Below are 24,594 nucleotides of genomic sequence, written 5' to 3' on the forward strand. Positions count from 1 at the left end.
TGTACCAAGAGTCCTGAGAGTCCTCAGATGGGCCTGAGGAGAGTCTGTGAATGCCCTGAAATATAAAAAACGTGTGCTTAGTTCACAAAGTGTATGTATGTGCATTTTTCTGGACAGAGGGTCCATGGCTTTCCTAAGATTCCTAATGAGTCCACTGCTTCAAAAGAGTAAGAACCACTGTGGAAGAATAAGGAAGTGATATTATATGATGTTAGCTTAAGACTGGAGTTTTTAAAAATTACTATACCTTGAAAAAGAATAGTGGAGGTAATAGAAAGATTTCAGCAAAACTGTGAGGCAAAACAAATATATTACCATGATAAAAGTAAGCTTTGTGATTTATAGGAGTACAGAGTAATTAATTAGGCTGAGGGGTTGTAAACTTCAGTGGAAGTGCAATAGAAAAGAGAGGAGCAAGATAGGCATAATGTGCATGAGCAATGCATATGATATTTGACATATAGTTACTTCACTTTTCTAATATTTTTTTGAACCTTTATTTTCTATTAAACAACCATGTCATCTCCTGGGGAGCAGAGATGAAAAAGGCATAGTGTTTGCCCACAAATGCTTACAGAAGAATGACTCTGGAGTGTTGTGCATATTCATGTTGCAAGACCATTAACAGCAGCCAATCACAAGGCATTAGTGAGGCCAGAGAGACTAGGGAGACTAGGGAGAGACTAGAAGTCCTCGTAAGTGTCACGGGGACACTCTCATTGCCCGGAAGGGTCATCATAAGCCTTTGTCTACATATATATTCTTCTATTTCATTTTAAACAAATTAGATGCTCAATAACAGAAAACCTACTTTAGAATAAATATCAATTTTATGTTGTGAGAATATCTTATTATTTTTTATTTTAACCTTATGCATTGGGTATTTCACAACAACCAGAATTGAGCTGTTATAGAAAGTGATTATTCGTTTTGTGAGAGTCTCATTTCTATGATTCTGCATTCAAACTGATCTTGAATTTTATTTGAAAGCAAGGGAATTAGGCTTATTTTTTCTGTAGATCTACATTGGTTCTTACTATACAATGTTGCTTTGGGGAGTTTGGTTTGGTAAGGATGGCAGAATGAACTTGAAGAGCAGTTTCCCTAAATATTTTTGTAACCTTTCCCTTCCATGTAATTGCAAGCAGAATCCTACTATAGAAATTGGGGAAATGTGTAAATGTTATAGAAGAAATGTTACCCATAATTTCAACAGCCAGAGGCATCCACTGTGAATCTACTTGTGCATTATGAAATGGAGACAAGAAAGTATTCTGCTCTCTTCATTTAACGGTGTATGTGACATGAACATCTTCCCATGTCATTAAATACAACTCCTAAGGACCTTATATCTTGATATATGGCTATATTGTGTTCTATTTACCTATTTCCCTATTGTTTGACAGACTCTCCATTTTTTCCCCCGTCAGGTCTGAAAATACTGTTCTTGTGCATCAGTCTTTGTTCATGTCTGATCATTTTCTTTTTTCTAACATCTCATACTGTATTGAGACTTTGGGGTTTAAATATAAATTGTTCCTTTAAAAGCATCTTTTCCCTGGGGCTCCTGGGTGGCTCAGCCAGTTGAGCATCTAACTTCAGCTTAGGTCATGATCTCACGGTTTGTGGGTTTGAGCCCCGCATCGGGATCTCTGCTGTCAGCACAGAGCCTGCTTCAGATCCTCAGTCTTCCTCTCTCTACCCCTCCCCCACTTGTGCACAATTCTCTCTCTCCCAAAAATAAACAAACATTAAAAAATTTTTTAAACATCTTTTCCCTAAACTTCTTAATTGTTATTATGCTTGATTTCTCTCCTCTTTGTAATACATAGAACTTGGAATAGATCCAAACTTCATCTTCCAAGAAATAATAGCATCCTTTTCTTATGCAATAGTCAGTCTTATTTCAAAAGATAGGTTCCTATACCAGAGAAGAGTAGAATGAGAAGATATTAGAGAAGGGTGATGAGTGCTCTGAGACCATGTTGTATTTTATTTGCTATGCATAATTAGGGAAATCTAGAGTCAATAGTATTTTAATTCAGAAATGCAGGGTTTTTTTAGATAGGTGGGCTTTTTTTTTTTATTATTCAAGCATAATTAACATACAGTGTTATTTTAGTTTCAGGTGTACAATGTAATGATTCAACAATTCTATACATTTCTCAATGCTCTTCAGGATAAATGTACTCTTAGTCCCCTTCACCTATTTCACCCATCCCCGCAACTACGTGCCCTCTGGTAACCACCACCATCTTTTTTTTTGTTTGTGTCTTTTTCCTTTGTTCATTTGTTTTGTTTCTTAAATTCAGAGTATGAGTGAAACCATAGGGTATTTGTGTTTCTCTGACTTCTTTCACTTAGAATCATATCCTTTTGATTCATCCATGCTGTTGGAAATGGCAAGATTTCATTCTTTTTTATGGTTAAACAATGTTCCATTGTATATACCACATCTTCTTTATCCATTCATCAGTTGATGTACACTTGAGCTGCTTCCATATCTTGGCTATTATAAATAATGCTGCAATAAACGTAGAGATGCCTGTGTCTTTTCAAATTGGTGTTTTCATTTTCTTTGGATAAATACCCAGTAGTGGAATTACTGGATCATACAGTGATTCTATTTCTGTTTTTTTGAGCAACATCCATACTGTTTTCCACAGTAGTTCACATTCCCACCAACACTACACTAGGGTTGCGTTCTCTCCACATCCTTGCCAACACTTGCTGTTTCTTGTGTTTTTGTTTTTAGCCATTCTGACAGGTGTGAGATGATATCTCATCGTGGTTTTGATGTGCATTTCCCTGATGATGAGTGATGTTGAACTTTTTTTCATGTATCTGTTGGCCATCTAGATGTCTTTGCAGAAATATTCATGTCCTCTGCCCATTTTTAATTGCGTTTTTTTTTTTTTTTTGGTGTTGAATTACATAAGTTCTTTATATATTTTGGATATTAACCCTTATCAGTCATATCATTTGCAAATATCTTCTCCCATTCAGTAGGCTGCCTTTTAGTTTTGTTGATGGTTTTTCCTTCTCTGTGCAAAAGCTTTTTATTTTGATGTAGTACCAAGAGTTTAATTTTGCTTGTTTCCCTTGCCTGAAGAGACCTATCTAGAAAAGTGTTTCTACAAGAAATATAGGGTTTTTTAATGGTGAGTAGAAGATTATTCTCCTCAACATAAAATTCCTAACTACTTTTCTCTGAGATAACTAAAATACAGTAAAATGCTTGTTTAAAAATTACATCCTAATTTATATATTAGGATGAAATACTTAAAATATTTCCTCATCATCAACCAATAAGTGTGATTGTCAACAAAGAGTTGCATTATTTGCCCCATTGAAGATACACATCTCCTTTGTTGACATAAGTGCTTTTTAAAACCATCTACATATGATTCTGACATCTTACCTAGTTGCGTTTGGGATGTCACTCAATGCTTTACCTTCACATCATTTGTAAAAAATACTGTATTGAGATTTTGGATTGTAAATATAAATTATTCCTTTAAAAACATCTACCAAAAAAAAATTGAGAGATACTTTCTATTAAATTTAGATGTTGGAACTCTACAGGCATTCCACTTTGGAAAACACTAACAGGGAGACATTCTTCCCATTATGCCTATAGATCCATCCCCGCTATAGATCTGAGCTGCTGTCCTACCTGACCCTAGGTTATAGAATCGATTATACTGCTAAGAATTTGGGGCTGCAGTGAAAATAGTTAATTCTCACTGTCATGAATACCTAAATCAATCAAGTCTTTGTAGTAAGCTTAAAAAAAAAAAGTTGACTGAGGCATAATTTATCTACCATAAAATTCACCTGTATAATGTATACAATTCAGTGGGCTTTAGCATATGTAATACAAAATTTAAGACAAATTATTTCAACAGGAAATAAATAAGTTTATTCTTAAGAAATTGGGGCACCTGGCTGGCTTGGTCAGTGTAATGGCAGCTCTTGATCTCAGAGTCATGAGTTCAAGCCCCACATTGGATGTAGAGATTACTTAAAAATAAAAAATCTTTTTAAAAAATGAAATTATATTTATTGAGCCTTTACTACATGCAAAGCACTGTTTACTATGTGCGAGCACCTTTTTTTGGTAGGGTCATTTAACCTTTCTAACAATCTCATAAGATAACCATTCTTCCCATTTTATAGATTAAGTAACTGAAGCACAGAGAGGTTAAGTAACTTTCCCAGAATCACACTGCTAGCAAGTGGCAGAGCTGAGATTCAAACTCAGACATTCTGGCTCCTGAGGCCTCTCTTTAACTGCTATGTTATACTGCCTGCAATGGGCAGTATAGTGATACAGTGTGATGATAGTTCCTAAAGGAGATATTTCATAAAATATTTCACCTTTGGCAGAGATTTTGGCCAGATTTTCGTCCTGAAATAAATTATGTAAGAATGCATTTATTCTTTAAAAATTTTGTACCCTAAAATCATATTTAAGCCAAAATCCTATACTAAGTTTATTTAAAATGTTTGTATCTTTATCATGTTTTCATTTTTAATGTGTTCTTTAAAAAGTTATTTTTTTTCTTTTATTGTTACTCCATTTCAAGTCTTAGTGATATATATAATTGAAACTAAGACTCATGGTTTTACTGTATTTCAGATTTTTATTCTCTGCCTTCAAGTCTGAAATATGCCATTACAGGTCTTCTTGAATCCTCCCCCCCCCCCTTTTTTGTCCTCTCTGTGTATTCCTAACAGCTGAATTATTTTCTTTTTATTGTTTGTTTTCTTTTTTCAGCAATGCGGCCACTTAGCATGTCTTACAGTTTTGACTTGTCAGGTAAAAAACAAAACAAAACAAAACAAAACACTTTCACACCTGATGTGGGTTTTGTGGTTTCTGTGAAATACATTTCATTCATCTGCTTGTCCATACATGTCAAAGAAGAAAATTGAAAGGCTTCTTCTAAGCTGTGGTCAGTAAGATAAAAAATTCTGCTTATTTGAAAAGAATATACTTAAAAAAATTAAAACTATAATAATAAATCTGTTGCCTACCAAGGGATTATAGAAGAACCATTACACAATCCTTGTGGTTATGAAATCTGGCTGACCATCCTTAGGGTTACTGTCTTTCACCCATACTCTTCTGAAGCAATGACGTCAAAATCTAAAACAGAAAACTTTGCCTTAAGAGAATAGAAAAGATTTTCAAGAAATGAAGTTTTGACACTAACTACTCTCTAAAGCACATTCAGTTATGTAAGTAATTAGACTCAAAGCTGTCAGCTATTTCAGAAGACCACTGATAGGCAAGAACTGTCCTTTGTGTCCCTGTGCTCCCTGTGGATAGAGCCTAATCATGAATCACTCTGAGTGCTGATTGAGAGCATAAAAATGCAGATGTGTTTAATGGCTTCGGTTGTAAAATACAGTTGACCCTGAACAACATGAGTTTGAACTGCTCAGGTCCACTTGTGGGAAGATTTTTTTATGCAAGAGGTGACAGGAGAAGATACAGGGATTTATTTACAGGTGCCTCCCACCCCTACTCCCCCCTCCCCCCCTGCTTCATAGGACCCAATGGACTGAGGCAATGAGCAGAGCTGCAGGGTGGTCAGGGTCTGCACCCAGAGCTGGGGGTCAGGATGCTGAGTTGAAGCAAGGAAAGGTACCCAGAGGGCGGGATGGTGCTCCTCCACCTACCCATCACCCCTGGCCCCTGAGGCTCAGGCTATGCTGGCCGGCTGCTGCAAAGCCTGGGGCCACCCCCTCTCTTCCCACTCATGACTGGCCACAGCTGCCAATGGCCGTCGGTTGGTGGGGCACTTATAGGCAGATGGGACAGCTCTACTGTACCCCCAGGCCACTGTGGCTGCCCACCCGCCAGGCGGCTGCCTCTGCTAAGGCTGCGGAATATGTCTTCATGGGACCAGGCTCACTGCCACCTCCAGCCTGGCTTGACCTGCCTATACACAGATTTTCTTCAGCAAATACGCATATAGTACTGTAAATGCATTTTCTCATCCTTATGATTTTTTTTTTTAATTTTTTTTTCAACGTTTATTTATTTTTTGGGGGACAGAGAGAGACAGAGCATGAACGGGGGAGGGGCAGAGAGAGAGGGAGACACAGAATCAGAAACAGGCTCCAGGCTCCGAGCCATCAGCCCAGAGCCTGACGCGGAGCTTGAACTCACGGTCCGCGAGATCATGACCTGGCTGAAGTCGGATGCTTAACCGACTGCGCCACCCAGGCGCCCCCCTTATGATTTTCTTAATATTTTCTTTTCTCTAAAAAAAATTGTTTCTTTTCTCTAGCTTTAAGAATACTCTGTGTGTGTGTGTGTGTGTGTGTGTGTGTGTGTGTGTTACATATAACATATAAAATATGTTAATTGACTGTTTATATTATCAGTAAAGTTTCCAGTCAACAGTACACTTAATTAGCAGTTAAGTTTTGGTGCAGGGGGGATCAAAAGTTATTTGCAGATTTTCAACTGGGGTAGAGCTCTGCACCCCTAATCCCTGCCTTGTTCAAGAGTCAACTGTATAATTAATGTATTCTGGGTTTGTAGTACAAGTTTAGTTCCCTGCTGTTAAATAGACAGGGATTAAGAGTGAAACAAGTAACTATTAATGACTAAATTTGATGCCTTAAAACCAGCCCCTTTTTAAGTTGGGTTTTTAAAAATATATGTGAGTGACTGTTCAAAGCCAACTTAATCCCAATAAAATATTTTGCAAGTTAGAATTTTTCATTTTGGATGCTGCTGTTTTGAGTATAAAATGAGATAGTGGCATTAATATTTTCTTCGATTTGCTCTAGAATTGTTGGCATACCTTATATACAAATTCATATTTAAAGAGCCAGAGAGTTCTAGTATCATATTCTGTTTATTAATATTTACGGAGTATCTTCCAACTGCTAAGCTGGTTTTTTTAAAATTTCTAATTATATTTGTAGGTCTCAGGCATCACTATTATTTATGCTTTTAAAAAACTCAGATAAATATTTTATAATCTTCATTTACTACTTTTGACTGACCACTGAAGAGCTTTTTCTATTTTCTTTATTCATTTGAAAATTTTTATTTTATCAACCATTTGCAGAATGCAGAGTAAATGTTGTAAAAGAGAAAAAGAAAAACCTTGTAAAAATTTTGATCTGGAAAATAAACTCAGAAATGTTTTGGTACATAACTTGTTATTGATAATCTCCAAAAGTTAGCAGTATATATTATAGAGACTATGTCTCTTTTTCTGGAGATGTTTCTATCAGTTGGACTCTGAGGGAATGGCTGGCTACCTAAACATATTTACCATTAGCTAACATAAATTAGGCTGATCTGGAAAGTATGCATGCCCACACACATATATATTGTTATAGGTAATATGGTGGCTTCTGATTTGGGAAGAAAGCTCTTAACCTCTATAATGTAAAAGAGTAACAAAAAATTTTATTTGCTTTCAACTGCTTATCATTTTGCCGCTTTAGTGTGCTTCATGATTTCTACATGCTTCATTCTTGATTTCTTGTGCTAGCTACTTTTGTTTGCATTGTTGCATTTTGACTAATCAATTAAGATGTCCCTAGTTACAAATGGAAAAAGATCGATCCATTCTTTTAACCTAAATGCAAAGATTGGACTATAATTCTTCTCTAAGTTGGAAAATTAACACACTAAGGAGTAAATATTTAAGTATGTAGTATAGATAATGCCCCTGAACTTAAGTATAAAATGAGACATAATGAAGTATATTCTGCTGCTTATGTATGTCTTAGAAATATTAATACTTAGTGGAAAATCATAACAATCCATTCAACATTAATTAAGGTAAGTGTAATTTATTTTTGCAATGCAAACATGTGTAATCTGTATCACAGTCCTATTTCCTCCCACTAAATAAGTCAGTAGTTGGGTGTATCTGACACACATGAATTTATTACATAAAGTATTTAATATCGTGGTTATGCATTTTAGATTCTAAACATGAGGTATGTGACTTCTAAAACCATAATCAAACTACTTACAAGTTTCTCTTAAAAATATGTTCAACTGGGTCTTTTACAAATATGTAGTAGATGAGATAAAATCACACACAGTATTTGTCTTCTATGTGGAGATCATCTTGAAACTTGTTACATATTTTTTTTATCAGTCCCATTTATCTCAAAGCTTTGAATTCAATACAGGTGTTTATTTCAGTAGGTTAGTGAATGAGCTCAAATATAGTTATCAATCTCATGGTAGTGTTTAGGCAAGTAGAGAACTATTGAGGTAATTTCTCAAGTGTCCTGCATTGAGAATGAAATGAACTCATGGCAGCCACTGTCACTTAGCAGTATTCCCTAAACTTCAGATCAGATGCCACCCTCACTATTTTTGCCAGGCTTTAAGTACCACCAGTATTATTTAAATTGCTTTAATCTATCATCAATGACTTATTAAAAATTCTTAAGCAAAAACACCCATAAAGCCACGTATTCGATTTATTTTTTCTGAAGCATTAACATAAATACATAACCATTAAAACTTTCAGTGTTCCTCCATGCACTACTAGTGGTCTCACCCTTGGGGAAGCTCCGACTTGAAGGACTGGAAATGTGAGACCCACCTCGGAAAGCTGAATATCTCTCTCCTCACGGTACCTGCAGTGGGGGCACCTCAGTTGGAATCTGAGCAGCTAGGAGGGGACAAAGATGTGTGCGTTTTAACTCCATACTTTCTATTGAAAGCCTCACTACTATAACAACTTGAGAAATTCTATAGGTAGTGTATAAAATAAGATACACTATAGAATAAGATCTTTTAAAATATGTTCAAGACCATATTTGAACACTACCTTTTTTCTTAAAGAATAGGATTTATCAGTTAGCCTGATCATTTCCTCTTTTGCTTTCTGGAAAACTTTTAATTATACTCTTAAGTGTGGCAGCCTACTGCTCTCTGCAGCTCTGTAGGAAAGATTTATTTAAAGATTTCAACCTTTAAATTTGTATAAAAACTTGCTGCTTTTGCCCTTTTGTCCCCTTCACTGCAGCCCCTTACCTAGTTATGTTTTTGCTCCAGCTGCCTAACATCTGGAAAGATAACACGAAGATGAACACATGTGTTGTCAAGTTTTCCATTAAGAATTTCATGTAAAATAAACAATTGACGGACAGATCTGTCTTCCTTTCTTCCTTTCCTCCCTCCTTCCTTGCTTACTCATACCCTTTCTTCTCATTCACAAGGACATGTGCTCTGACCTTCTTCATCTCTAAAAGTAAGCAGAAATTGTAAATATTAAACTAGATACATATTATTGATAATAATTTATGACTTGTAAATACTGTCAAGGAAGGCTGTACTAGAACACACTTATTCACTGAATGTTTCCTGGAAATCCACCACTTATACTTAAAGCATATAAATATTGTATGTTGGGAGGGAAACTACTATATTTTATAATAACTGCAGTTACAGTGTTTTCCCTCTTAAAGGAGCTTTAATCATTCGTGTCTTCTTCACTTTCATGCTTAGTGTACCCTTACCTTCAACCACAGGAGTTTCACAGACTGTCCATGTGCAGAGATCAATTTCATGTTGTTTGTCTGTAAAATAGATGTGCAGTGACTGCTTTTTTTCATTTTTAAGTGCTTTAATTTAATAGTTATTAAACTCAGTCTGTGTTTAACACTTCATTTGAAATACTAAAGAAAATTAGTTCCACTTGCATTAGTCCCACAGGATACCAGGAGAAAAAGGCAGCCTTGAGAATTCATAATACTAACAAGGAATCAACTGTGCGACTGGTCAGAAGGTCAGAGCACATGTCCTTGTGACTGAGAAGAAAAGGTATGAGTAAGCAAGGAAGGAGGGAGGAAAGGAAGAAAAGGAAGATCTGTCCATCAGTTGTTTATTTTACATTAAATTATTAATGGAAAACTTGACAACACAATAGCTGTGTGACTGGCTAAGTCACTCTGAGCCTTAATTTTCCTGCTAATGGAGATAAAAATCAGTGTTAATAATTCCCAACATTTACTGTGTGTTACCATTATTACAAACAGTAGTATTTTATATGCAATTGTTAATCTTCAAAATGAGCTCATGTCTGTTGTTAGTTAGGCCCATTTTACAGATGATGAAACAAGAGGTTAAGTAACTTGCTCACAGACAACTAGCAGCAGAATTAGACTTTGAACCTAAATCATCTGCATCTTACTATATTATATACACTGTACTCTATAACCTGTATAACCTGTCCTCTATACTATGCACTCAGTACTCTTATTCTGTACTTGTACTCTATGCTTTGTGCTCTCTAGGCTGTACTCGGTAATATATATTCTGTACTCTGCTCTATACTATATACTTAACTATATATACTATATTCTCTGTATATATTCTATAGTCTCTATGCTCTGTAGTGTGTACTCTGTGTTCTATACTCTATATGCTCTGTGCCCTATACTATATGCTCTATGCTCTTTACTCTCTATACTATATATACTGCTATATATACTCTATACTATATACTATATACTCTATATACTCTATGCCCTGTACTCTATACTATATATTTCTGTGCCCTGTACTCTATACTGTATACTCTATATACTCTGTGCCCTATACTCTACACTATATTCTCTCTATATTCTGTGCCCTCTACTCCATACTGTATATGCTATGTGCTCTATGCTCTGTACTCTTTATATTCTGTAGTCTGTACTCTGTATTCTATATAATATATACTCTGTACTCTATGTACTCTCTGTACTACTCTAGACTCTTCTCTGTACTACATACTATACTCAGTGTACTCTCCTCTGTACTAAATACTCTATATACTGTGGCCTTTAATATTTTATTGTCACATGTGGCATCCACACTTGTTACTTACATTAGATGATTTTTGACTTGGACATAAAAGCCAAGCCATTTATTTATATTTTCAATCCAAAGAACATGTATACTTTTGTACTATATAAGAAACTGTAACTTGTACTGATTGCACTTGCCTGCCATGGTTTGGATAGATTTTTTGCATGGCTTTTTTTCTTTTCTAATGGATGCTGTCCTATGATGCTTCTAAGCCTGTTCATGGGTATGTATCAGATGTCTCCTTTGCCTGTAAGCTTCCATCCTTAGGTATTTCTAATGTTTGTTTTTCTCTGTATACTTCCATACATAGCTATGCACTATGAAAAATTGAGTGAATGATGTGTATATTCAAAATAAAGCCTATTTCATTTTTAAAAAATGTACTCTAAACCCTGTACTGTATACTCTATGCTCTGTAGTCTCTATACTCTACTCTGTAGTCTATACTGTGTACTGCATACTCTATATACACACTGCTCTGTACTCTCTATACTACTCTGTGCTCCATAGTCTGTACTTTATACTATATACCCCATGCTCTGTACTCTGTACTATATATTCTATGCTCTGTACTCTGTATACTGTATACTCTGTGCTGCCACATGTCTTTAATCTGTTGTATCATCTTCCCACCCAGATTCCAGCTCTAAATAATCTAAATCATAAATCAGCTTTATCAGAAGGAATGTATCGTAGATTCTTTGTGATCATGTTTATATGAATATAGATTATTCACTATTTTGATTTTTTTTTAATTTTTTTTTCAACATTTATTTATTTTTGGGACAGAGAGAGACAGAGCATGAACGGGGGAGGGGCAGAGAGAGAGGGAGACACAGAATCGGAAACAGGCTCCAGGCTCTGAGCCATCAGCCCAGAGCCCGACGAGGGGCTCGAACTCACGGACCGCGAGATCGTGACCTGGCTGAAGTTGGACGCTTAACCGACTGCGCCACCCAGGCGCCCCAATTGATTTTTAAATTAAACCATTTTCAAATAGTTGAGCCATATGGCTGCTTTGGCTTTGTGTATGCCACCACTGTGGTCCATCTATCACTAGCTTTTTGGAGACTATGAAGTAAAACTAACATCTCTTGAGGATACAGAAGTTAAAGTCAGTTATGTATAGGATTCCTTCTGGCTCTAAATTCTAATGTATAAATGTGAATATAATTATTCATTTAAAGGTTTTCTTTAATTGAATCTGACAGATAATATCTAACAAAAATGTTTTATATACGCAGGCATTATTGTATCAAGCCTCTGTGTTGTATTTGTGTGACATGGAAATGCCATGTCACCTAATGTGTGCTACCAAGTACAGGCAGGTACTTAGAAAAGTGCATTCAGCCTACTAATTACCTGTCTTAGCTTGAGAAAAGAAAGGTAAGCTTTCGCCTTTCTTTCACCAGATGTAACTACTCCCGAATCTCCAAAGAACGTTGTGGAATCATCAATGGTGAATGGAGGTTTAACATCACAAACAAAAGAAAATGGGTTGCGCGCTGCACAGCAGGTGCCTGTGCAGCGGAAGAAGCTCCTCAAAGCCCCAACTCTGGCTGAACTGGACAGCTCAGACTCTGAGGTGAGTCCCATTAGGTCCTGGCTCTCAAATCTTGATTCCATGTTCAGAATGCCAGCCCTCTCTGACCTAGTTTACTAATCACGTTGCCTTAGTTGTTGCTTGATCTCTTCCTATTTTTCAATCAATAAAGTTGGGACTGAAATTCATTTGTTTGGCAGGAAGTGAAACAGTGGATTACTTACTGTTTTTCGGTAAAGACCAGTATAGTGGCCATAGTTTATAGAATAAGTTCTGAAATATTCACATGGTCTTAGATTACAGTGCTATTAAAATAAGAAAAAAAAAGATACAAACATAGTATCTTCATTACGTTTCCCTTCATTCTGGGAAGGAAAAAAGAAAAATATATTTCCATGGATTCTTGTCTTTCTTCCTCTCTCTCTCTCTCTCTCTCTCTCTCTCTCTCTCACACACACACACACACACACACACACACACACACACACACCTACCCATAGTGAAGCTCGTTCTTTCTGTGATAATACTAATGGACAGGTCTGCAAAAGAAAACTCTGCTAAGGTTATCCAGATTTCATCTTTCTCCTGCTGCCCTTTGGAGGAAGATCTCATGTCCTCCCTGTTTTCCAGAAAAAAATCGGGATGCTGGTGCTTCCCAATTCTCTCTCAAGCCTTTGTCTGCAGCATCAATGTTGTGTATCTCCACTGTATAAAATGAAATTACATGCTTGCCTCCCTCTTCCCTCAGGCCCTGCCAGACAAACAACACACACACACAGCCAGCTTCTCATCTTCTGTTTGTTGTGTGGTTGCTGGCTCCATCCACTCCATGTTCATCCAAGTTAGAATTAAGGAATTATTCTTTAATTGCCCAGACCTGTCTCTGAGACAGTTCTGGCAGCCTTCAGTGACAGTGCCACCCTTGGAGCAAAGCAGCAGTAAAGGAGCAGCAGGAATTCTAGAAGTGACGTTGTTCCAACCAGCACATATGATTAAGAGCCTACTGGTCAGGATGTAGAACTAGAAAAGGCCTAGTTTAGTGAGTGACTAGTAACTGCATCGGACAATACAAGCAAGCAAGTTTTAGAAAGCAGGCCCGGCAATAGAAAAGACTGGTGTTTCAAAGAATAGAGGCCATCAGGATCCCCCAGCCAGGTACAAAGTGCTTAGTTGGGGGAATGGGCACCACAGGGCAAGCTGAGCCGGATTCTACACCCACATCCTCTTGCTCAGATCCGACCTCCAAGTCCCCTGGCCTCTTCTGGGCATCTTTGTGATTCCTCTGGGCTGGGAACTAATCTTAATGAAGATTAGTTTTTAAATAGTGAGAGATTGGGTCCAGCTGCGTGTGGTCAGCAAGCAGGGGCAGAGGACCATCAACAGCTTTTGAGAGAAAATCCTAAAGGGACTTGAACCATGCCATTGCCCCCACCACTTCTCTCTCCTGCTGACTGACTTACAGTCACCTGACTGCCCCAGAACAGGTTCTTGGTTCTTCCCAGTAGAAGCAAGTGGAATCAGTAAAGAGTGGTGTAGAAGGGGTGGACATGCTCAGTTCTGTAAAACTGAACTCTAAAAATGTTTCTGGGGGGCTCCAGGGTGGCTCAGTTGGTTGAGCATCCGACTTCAGTTCAGGTCATGATCTCACAGTTCGTGATTTCGAGCCCCGCATCAGGCTCTGTGCTGACATCTCAGAGCCTGGAGCCTGCTTCAGATTCTGTGTCTCCCTCTTTGCCCCTTCCCTGCTCATGCTCTGTCTCTCAAAAATGAATAAATGTTAAGAAAAAAAAATGTTTCTGGGGAAGGTGGGCTAACATATGTGAGGCTCGCGGATGGTTTCTGCTATTTAAATCTAGGTAGCACCCACTTCATAATTTTTTGGGAGTACTGTGTATATGGCCCCTTTTTTCTTTTCCTAAGAGACACTCTTGGCATTTATTTCCTTTTGACCCTCCATAAGCAGAAGGAGGTCGTTCTAGTTGCTTGCTAGCTTTTTGGAGATTTGTGTGACCTTTACACCATGTCTAGGGTTGAAACTTTGGTTACATTGCTTGATTTGTTCTTCATGGTATGTACCAAGAGTGTGGAAATCACTGTTCAAACCTTCTTTGTTTGAACTGTGTGGTTTATACAGCCTTTTTTCATCTCATGTTCTTTGACCAGATCCTTTGTATTGTAGCTTGTTTGAAACCACAGCTTTCAACATTAGGTTTTAGGTGAGGCCATTTTTTATGAATGGCTAATTCTTAAAATCACCTTAACTGAGTAGGTCAGAGAGAATTTTCAGTACTTGTCACACATAATCATAGGTTAATATTTTAACCCAGTTTTCTTTCTTCTACATTTAAAACTATTTAGCAGTTTTCTATAGATATTATGGAAATAAGTTGTCTTTTAGTTCATGTATATCCTGTCACATAGTAGATAGTAAGTTTTTCATGAATAAATATTGTACTTAATCTTGGTATTACTATTAAAAACAAATTAAGGATCTCTTCTCAGAGGTTATAGGAATTTAAATTTTGTTTTGCACAATGTAGATATTTTTCTAGATTCATATGAAATGTTTATTTTCATCTTTATTCAACAAATATTAATATTTATTCATTACTTAGTAACAGTGGGTTTGTTACAACAGCGAATGAGACACATAGCTTCTACCTTCATGCAGATCCCAATCTATTACTTTTATAATGTATTAAATATTTCCCTAATAATAATGTTAACCACTATTTACTGTGTGCCTGGTAATGTGTTAAGCATTTTGAGTTTTGAGTGCATTATCTTATGTGATCCAATAACACAGTGTAAAGATGGTTAAATACCAGGTGTTAAAACCTAGATGAGAAACTAGTTCCGTGTCCCATCACACTAATGAGGGATACAAACCCAGACTTGTCTTATGTTAGATCCCTTCTAGTTTGTCTTCTGCTTGCCTTGAACCTTTGGCATTTTAATTTGGTGCCTCACATTAAAATAAATCTCTAATAGTAAAATGTGATTAGCATCAGAGCACTAATGTCTAAGAATCTCTCTGTTTCTCTGCCCCCACCTTTCTCAGGAGGAAACTCTGCACAGATCAGCCAGTAGCAGCAGTGTGTCTCCCTCTTTCCTTGAAGATCCCTCAGTAGAGGCTGTGTCCACGAGGAAGCGTGAGTATTTGTGATGAAACGAGCTAGTGTCAGATACCTTCAAAAACACACTGGACCTAGAATAGGGAATCCCAGAGTGCCTTGTGATCATTTAAGATAGAAAGAATTAACCCTGTAATTTCACTAGTCAGGAGCAGAAATATTGTCATAGTCCTAGAGTGACTTGTTAAGATAGGGCTTAACTGATAACTGGGCCTCAGGTTCTTATAACAGATCAGTCACCTTTGGGTTGTAAGGAATAAGTCAAGTGTGTGTGTGTGTGTGTGTGTGTTTTAAATTTTTTTTTTCCAACGTTTTTTTATTTATTTTTGGGACAGAGAGAGACAGAGCATGAATGGGGGAGGGGCAGAGAGAGAGGGAGACACAGAATCAGAAACAGGCTCCAGGCTCTGAGCCATCAGCCCAGAGCCCGACGCGGGGCTCGAACTCACGGACCGCGAGATTGTGACCTGGCTGAAGTCGGACGCTCAACCGACTGCGCCACCCAGGCGCCCCTGTGTGTGTGTATTTTAGATTAATTACCTCCTTGTCTGAATTTAAGCTCCGAGCCCTAAGTAATCACACTTGTTATCATTCCCACCCCCACACACATATACACATATCTATACCCCCTTACATATATAGATAGTAAAAATGCCTTTGTAGCTCTTCATAGGTTCTGAACACAGAATCTGAAGTTAAGTGATTTCTAAATGTTTTTAATAATATTTTTCATGTACAAGATCATTATGAAAGATTAAAAATTACACATTTAGGGAGAGGATTCTGGGAAGATGTTGGAACAAGAAGCACCAAGAATCCGTCTCCCACCTAGACAACAATTGCACTGGCAGAATCTGTCTGATGTAACTACTTTGGAGCTCTGAAGTCTGTTGAAGGCTTGCAACTTCCAGGGGAAGATTTAGATGAAAACTTGTGGTAATTTCAGTCACCTTCAGCTCTTAATACAGTAGCAGCTACTCATGCCCCACCCCCAGCCACAAGGCAGTTTAGTATTCCTGAAGCAGCTTACACACAGTTTACAGGAACTAGGGTGGGCAAAAAGGACACTGTCCTCCAAATATTGGGAATCTTTCCTTTGATTGCTGATTGTTCCATCTGATTCCAAAGGTGTAGACAAAGAGGCCTGTAGTCATTGTTGTTCCTTGTTGCCAGCTCCCTGCATGCTAAAGTGTCTTCCAGGGAATTTAAAGGGCTGGCTCCTTCCCCCTACCCCCTTCATTCTTAGCTTTGTCCCTTTCTGGAGCCAGACATTAAAGACTAAGATATTCAGAAAAAACTACATATATAGGAAAATTATAAAGTTACTATGCATGCCCAGAGAATGGCTTATGAAAGACCTGAGATCTTAAGTTTATATCTCAGGCTGATCCTCAGCACAGAGAGAGCCTACAACAGTCAAGAAAACAGTGAACAAAAACAATAACAAAAAACAGCAGCACCTGGGAAAGGGGCAGAATATGATTTCCAGAGTTACCACATTATTAGATTCAAATGTCCAGTGTTTAACAAAACAAAACAAAATCACAAGGCGTACAAAAAAACATGAAGGTATGGCCCATTCAGAGTAAAGAAACAATCAATGGAAACTGCCCCAGAAAAAGAGGGTGATATGCCCATCAAAGACTTTTAAAAAAACTGTTTTAAAATGCTCAAAGAACTAAAAGAAGATGTGGAGAAAGTCAGGAACACTATGTGTGAACAATATGGAAAGATAATAAAGAGCCAGAAAACCTAAAATGAAACCAAAAAAATTCTGGAGCTGAAAATTCCATTAACTGAAAAGAAAAATTCACTAGAAGATTAAAGGACAGATTTGAGCAAGCAGAAAAAATAATCTACAAATTCAGGCCAGGGCAATAGAAAACATCATGCCTGAGGAATAGAAAGACAAAAGACCAAAGACAAGCAAACAGAGACGGAGAGATCTGTCAGACACCATCAACCAGACCAACAAATGGATGGTGGGAGTCCCCGAAGGAGAGGAGAGAGAGGGGAAGAAAGAATAATTGCAGAAATAATTTCTGAGACTTCCCAAATTTGATGAAAGACATGAATATAAACATCCAAGAAGCTCCACTAAAATGAACTCAAAGAGACCCACAGCAGGACACATTATAACCCAACTTTCAAAAGCCAAAGACAGAGCAACAAGAGAGAAGTGAGTCACTAGAGACAAGGGATCCTCAATGAAATTTTCAGCATATTTCTCATCAGAAACTTTGGAGGCCTGAAGACAGTGGACCAATAACAGCTTTTTCACCCACTGTCACCCACAGTCTGAAAGTTTGCTTTACACCACTTCACTTTTTTTGAAAGATCAACATTAATATTTGTTTTAGCTAACTGAGAGAAATCCAAAGAGGATTTTCACTTCTACAAGATGTTTCAGTTGCTTCTTTGGTTTTTGCCATTTCAGCTTACAAAAGGTTTCATAGGAATGCTCTCCTTCCAGATAGTTGGGGAACTCTGTATATTCAGAGTGCTTAAAGAAAAAAAAAAAAGTCAAGCAACAATCTTCTATTCAGCAAAACTATAGTTCAAAGTGAGAGAGAAATAAAGATATTCCCAGATAAACAAAAGCTGAGGGAGTCCATAACCACTAAACTCTCCCTACATTAAAGCTCTCCCTACATTAAAGGCTCAGAGGTCTTACAGGCTGAAATAGAAGGACACTAGGTAATAATTTGAAGCCATAGGAGAAATAAAGGTCTTGGTCAAATACATAGGCAATTATAAAAGCTAGTATTATTGTAACACTGGTTTATAACTGCACTTTTTGTTTTCTATGTAATTTGAGAGACTAATGCATTTAAAAAGAATTATTAGTCTCTATTTGGGGGAAGGCAATGTAAACAAATGTAATTTTGTGACATCAACAACCAAGAGGGATGGAGGACAGAGCTGTATGGGAGCAGAGTTTTGTGTGGTATAGAAATTAAGCTGCTATACATCCAAATCAGAATGTTATAATTTTAGACTGTTAAATGTAGTTTCCATGGTAACCACAAAGAAAATAGCTACAGAATATATACAAAAGAAAATGGGAAAGGAATTTAAATGTTTCGTTATAGAAAAAAACAATTTCACATGAAAAACAAGAATGAAGGAAATGAGCTGGAAGGCATATAGAAAACAAATGACAGAAGTCCATCCTGATCAGTAATTAGTTTAAATGTAAATGAATTAAACTCTCTAATCAAAAGCTAGAGATTGGCAGAATGGATAAAAACACATGATTCAACTATATGCAGACTAGAAAAGACTCCCTTGAGATTCAAAGACATAAACAGATTGAAAGTGACAGTATAGAAAAGATATTCCAGGGGCGCCTGGGTGGCTCAGTCGGTTAAGCGTCTGACTTCAGCTCACGTCACGATCTCACAGTCCGTGAGTTCGAGCCCCACGTCGGGCTCTGGGCTGATGGCTCAGAGCCTGGGGCCTGCTTCCGATTCTGTGTCTCCCTCTCTCTCTGCCCCTCCCCTGTTCATGCTCTGTCTCTCTCTGTCTCAAAAATAAATAAACATTAAAAAAATTAAAAAAAAAAAAGATATTCCATGCAAATGGTAACCAAAAGGAAGCTGGAGTAACTATACTGACATTAGACAATATAGACTTTAAAATTAAAAATAAGTTACAAGAGACAAGGAAGGAGACTGTGTAGTAATAAAAGGCTCAATGCAGTAAGAGGAAAGAACAGTTATTAACATTTATGCACCTAATGACAGACCATCAAAATATGTAAAGTAAAAACTGACAGAAATGAAAGAGAAATAGACAGTTCTTAATAATAGTTGGAGACCCCTCTCACAATAATGGATAGAATAACCAGACAGAAGATAGGGAAATAGAGGACTTGAGCAGCCCAATAAACCAACTAGATCTGAAAGACATATACAGAATACTCCACCCAACAACAAACACACATTCTTCTTCAGGGCACATGGAACGTTTTCAAGAATAGACCATATGTGAAACTACAAGTGAAGTCTCAATAGATTTTAAAAGATAGGTATCATATACAAAGGATCTTCTCTGGCCATAATGGGATAAAGTTAGAAATCAGTAACAGAAAGAAAACTGAAAAATTCACAAAATTATAGAAATTAAACAATACACTTTTTAAAAATCAGTGGGAGAAAGAAGAGGTCACCAGAGAGATTAGAAAATACTTATAAATGAAAATAAAAATACAACATATAGGACACAGTAAAAACACTGCTAAGGTGAAACTTATTGTGATAAACACATTTCAATGATTAGTTTGTGGTTTTAAAAAGAAAGGAAGGAACGAATGAATGAGTGAACCAACAACCTAACTTTACAACTTAAGGAACTAGAAAAAGAAGAACAAACTAAACACAAAGTTAGCAGAAGAAAGAAAATAATAAAGATTAGAGCAGAAATAAATGAAATAGAGAATAGAAAAACAATGGAAAAAATCCGTGAAACCAAAAATTGATTCCTCAAAAATATCAACACAGTTGACAAACCATTAACAAGATGGCCTAAGAAAAAAGACTCAAAATACTAACATGAGAAATGAAAAGAGGAACCATTACTTCTGATTCTACAGAAATAAAAAGAGTTATGAGAGAGTATCATGAACACTTACCATCAAATTGTATAGTCTTGGGGCGCCTGGGTGGCTCAGTTGGTTAAGCGGCCGACTTCGGCTCAGGTCATGATCTCGCGGTCAGTGAGTTCAAGCCCTGCATTGGGCTCTGTGCTGACAGCTCAGAGCCTGGAGCCTGTTTCAGATTCTGTGTCTCCCTCTCTCTGACCCTCCCCCATTCATGCTCTCTCTCTGTCTCAAAAATAAAGGTTAAAAAAAATTTTTTTTAATTGTATAGTCTTGATGAAATGGACAAATTCCTAGAAATGCCAAATCTAGCAAGACTAAATCAGAAAGAAACAAAATCATTCAGATTACTAGTAAGGATAGTGAGTTAGCAATCAGAAACTCTCCCAACGAAGAAGAGGCTGGAATTTGATGCCTTAAAAAACAAAACAACCCCAAAGTACCAATTCTTCTCAAACATTTCCAAAAAATTGAAGAGAAGGGAACGTTTCCTAAAAGTCATTCTGTGAGACCGCATTACCCTGATACTGAAGCCAAACAAAAACACTATAAGGACAGAAAACTATAGATCAGTACCCTTTACAAATACTGACTTTTTTTTTAAAGATCTTTTACTAACAAATGGGTGCCTGGGTGGTTCAGTTGGTTGAGGGTCTGGCTTCAGCTCAGGTCATGATCTCGCAGTCCATGATTTCAAGCCCCACATCAGGCTCTGTGCTGATGGCTCAAAGCTTGGAGCCTGCTTCAATTCTGTGTGTGTGTGTCTCTCTCTCTGCCCCTCCCCCACTCACACTGTGTCTCCCTCTCTCTCTCAAAAATAAATAATTCCCTGGGGAATTCTACCAGATATTTAAAGCAGAGTTAATACCCATCCTTCTCAAGCTCTTCCAAAAAATAGAGATGTATGGAAAACTTCTGGACTCATTCTATGAAACCAGCATTACCTTGATTCCCAAACCAGACAGAGACCCCACAAAAAAGGAGAACTATAGGCCAGTATCCCTGATGAACATGGATGCAAAAATTCCCAACAAGATACTAGCAAATCAAATTCAACAGCATGTAAAAAGAATTATTCACCATGATCAAGTGGGATTCATTCCTGGGCTGCAGGCCTGGTTCAATATTTGCAAATCAATCAGTGTGATACATCATATTAATAAAAGAAAGGATAAGAACCAGATGATCCTGTCAACAGATGCAGAGAAAGCATATGTCACAATACAACATCCTTTCTTAATAAAAACCCTCAAGAAAGTAGGGATAGAAAAACATACTTAAACATCATAAAGTCATATATAAAAAGCCCACGGCTAACATCATCCTTAATGGGAAAAAACTGAGAGCTTTCCTGAGATCAGGAACATGACAGGGATGTCCACTCTCACCGCTGTTGTTTAACATAGTGTTGGAACTCATAGCATCAGCAGTCAGACAACAAAAGGAAATCAAAGGCATCAAAATTGGCAAAGAAGTCAAACTTTCACTTTTCACAGTCGACATACTCTGCATGGAAAACCCATAAGACTCCACCAAAAGACTCCTAGAACTGATACATGAATTTAGCAAAGTTGCAGGGTACAAAATCAACGTACAGAAATTGGTTGCATTTTTATACACCAGTAATGGAGCAACAGAAAGAGAAATAAAGAAACTGATTCCATTTACAATTGCACCAAGAACCATAAAATACCTAGGAATAAACCTAACCAAAGATGTAAAAGATCTGTATGCTGAAAACTATGGAAAGCTTATGAGGGAAACTGAAGAAGACACAAAGAAATGGAAAAACATCCCATACTCATGGATTGGAAGAATAAATATTGTCAAAATGTCAATACTACCCAAAGCAATCTACACATTCAATGCAATCCCAGTGAAAATTGCACCGGCATTCTTCTCAAAACTAGAACAAACAATCCTAAAATTTGTATGGAACTAGAAAAGACCCCAAATGACCAAAGTGATATTGAAGAAGAAAACCAAAGCGGGAAGCATCACAATCCCAGACTTTAGCCTCTACTACAAAGCTGTAATCAACACAGTAGCACAAAAACAGACACATAGACCAATGGAATAGAATAGAGACCCCAAAATTGGGCCCACAAATGTATGGCCAACTAATCTTTGACAAAGCAAGAAAAAGTATCCAATGGAAAAGACAGTCTCTTTAGCAAATGGTGCTGGGAGAACTGGACAGGAACATGCAGAAGAATGAATCTAGACCACTTTCTTACACAATACACAAAAATAAACTCAAAATGGTGAAAGACCTGAATGTGAGACAGGAAACCATCAGAACCCTAGAGGAGAAAGCAGGCTCTTTGACCTCAGCTGCAGCAATTTCTTACTCAACACATCTCCAAAGGCAAGGGAATTAAAAGTAAAAATGAACTATTGGGACCTCATCAAGATAAAAGGCTTCTGCACTGCAAAGGAAACAACAAAACTAAAGGCAGCCAATGGAATGGGAAAAGATATTTGCAAATGACCTATCAGATAAAGGGCTGGTATCCAAAATCTATAAAGAACTTACCAAACCCCACACCCAAAAAACAAATAATCCAGTGAAGAAATGGGCAGAAGACATGAATAGACACTTTTCCAAAGAAAACATCCAGATGGGCAGCAGACATATGAAACGATGCTCATCACGAAACGTCACTCATCATCAGGGAAATACAAATCAAAGCCACACTGAGATACCACCTCACACCAGTCAGAGTGGCTAAAATGAACAAATCAGGAAACTATAGATGCTGGCGAGGATATGGAGAAATGGGAACCCTCTTGCACTGTTGGTGGGAATGCAGACTGGTACAGCCACTTTGGAAAACAGTGTGGAAGTTCCTCAAAAATTAAAAATAGAACTACTCTATGACCCAGCAATAGCACTACTAGGAGTGCTAATGCATAGGGGCACGTGTACCCCAATGTTTATAGCGGCACTTTCAACAATAGCCAAATTATGGAAAGAGCCTGAATGTCCATCAACTGATGAATGGATAAAGAAGATGTGGTTTATATATACAATGGAATACTACTTGGAAATGAGAAAGAATGAAATCATGCCCTTTGCAGCAACGTGGATGGAACTGCAAGGTATTATGCTGAGTGAAATAGGTTAGTCAGAGAAGGACAGATATCATGTGTTTTCACTCATGTGTGGATCTTGAGAAACTTAACAGAAGTCTATGGGGGAAGGGAAGGGGAAAAAATAATTATAAACAGGGAGAGAGGCAAACCACAAGAGACTCTTAAATACAGAGAACTAACTGAGGGTGGATGTGGGGGGAGAGGGGAAAATGGGTGATGGGCATTGAGGAGGGCACTTGCTGGGATGAGCACTGTGTGTTATATGTAAGCCAATTTGACAGTAAATTGTATATTTTTAAATTTTTAAAAATAAATAAATAAATAAATAAATAAATAAATAAATAAAAATACTAACAAACAGAATTCAGCATTATAGTAAAAGGATTACATACCCTGACCAAGCAGGATTTATTCCTGACTGCAAGGATGGTTCAACATATAAAAATTGAGTAGCGTAATATGCCACATTAACAGGAAAACAACCACAGGATTATTTCAATCAATGCAGAAATACCATTTGACAAAATTGAACACCCTTTCAGGGTAAAAACACTTTACACAAACTAGGAATAGAAAGAAACTACCTTGAGGCACCTGGATGGCTGTCAGTTGAGCGTCCAACTCTTGATTTTGGTTCAGGTCACGATCCTAGGGTTGTGGGATTGAGCTCTGTGTTGGACTCCATGCTGAATGTGGAGCCTTCTTGGGAATTTCTCTCTCTCTCTCTCTCTCTCTCTCTCTCTCTCTGCCCTCTGTCCTTCTCCCCTGCTTGCACTCTCTTTCTAAACTTAAAATAAAAATTTTTTTAATTGAAAAAAAGGAAACTACCTTAATGTAATAAAAGCCATGTATGAAAAATTCACTTTAAACATCATACTCAGTGGTGAAAGACTGAAAAAATTTCCTCTAATAAATAGAAACAAGGCAAGGATGCCAGCTTTCATCACTTCTGTTCAACATAGTCCTGGAAGTGTTAGTGAGCACAGTTTGGCTAGGAAATAAAGGAAAGGAAATAAGGAAAAAAAGGAAATAAAGGGTAGCCAGACAGGAAAAAAAGTAAACTTACCTCTTTGCAGATGATACGATCTCACATGTAAAAAAACTCTAAAAGATTCCAAACACAAAAATATTGTTAGAATAAATAATTCAGTAAAGTAGCAAAATATAAAGTCAGCACACAAAAATCAGTTGCATTTTGGGGCACCTGGGTGGCTCAGTTCCTGATCTCACAGTTCATGAGTTTGAGCCCTGTGTCGGGCTCTCTGCTAACAGCTCAGAGCCTAGAGTCTGCTTCAGATTCTGTGTCTCCCTCACTCTCTGCCCCTCCCCTGATCACACTGTCTCTCTGTCTCAAAAATAAGTAAACATT

At 37.4% G+C, this 24,594-nt stretch overlaps 1 protein-coding gene across 11 annotated transcripts in view; it reads left to right on the forward strand.

Annotated features, from left to right (window-relative positions):
• The window catches only part of SPIRE1 (spire type actin nucleation factor 1), a 201,446-nt gene that overhangs the window by 153,906 nt on the left and 22,946 nt on the right, over positions 1–24,594 (forward strand). For 8 of the 11 annotated variants that reach the window (XM_045041860.1, XM_045041861.1, XM_045041858.1 and 5 more), the window contains 3 exons: positions 4,781–4,822; positions 12,265–12,437; positions 15,457–15,547. In XM_045041860.1, coding sequence (XP_044897795.1) covers positions 4,781–4,822; positions 12,265–12,437; positions 15,457–15,547 — 306 coding nt within the window. The remainder of the gene's footprint in view (positions 1–4,780; positions 4,823–12,264; positions 12,438–15,456; positions 15,548–24,594) is intronic. The other 3 variants (XM_023241728.2, XM_023241730.2, XM_023241731.2) reach the window with 1 other exon arrangement.

Source organism: Felis catus, chromosome D3 (assembly GCF_018350175.1).
Source record: "Felis catus isolate Fca126 chromosome D3, F.catus_Fca126_mat1.0, whole genome shotgun sequence".
NCBI lineage: Eukaryota > Metazoa > Chordata > Mammalia > Carnivora > Felidae > Felis > Felis catus.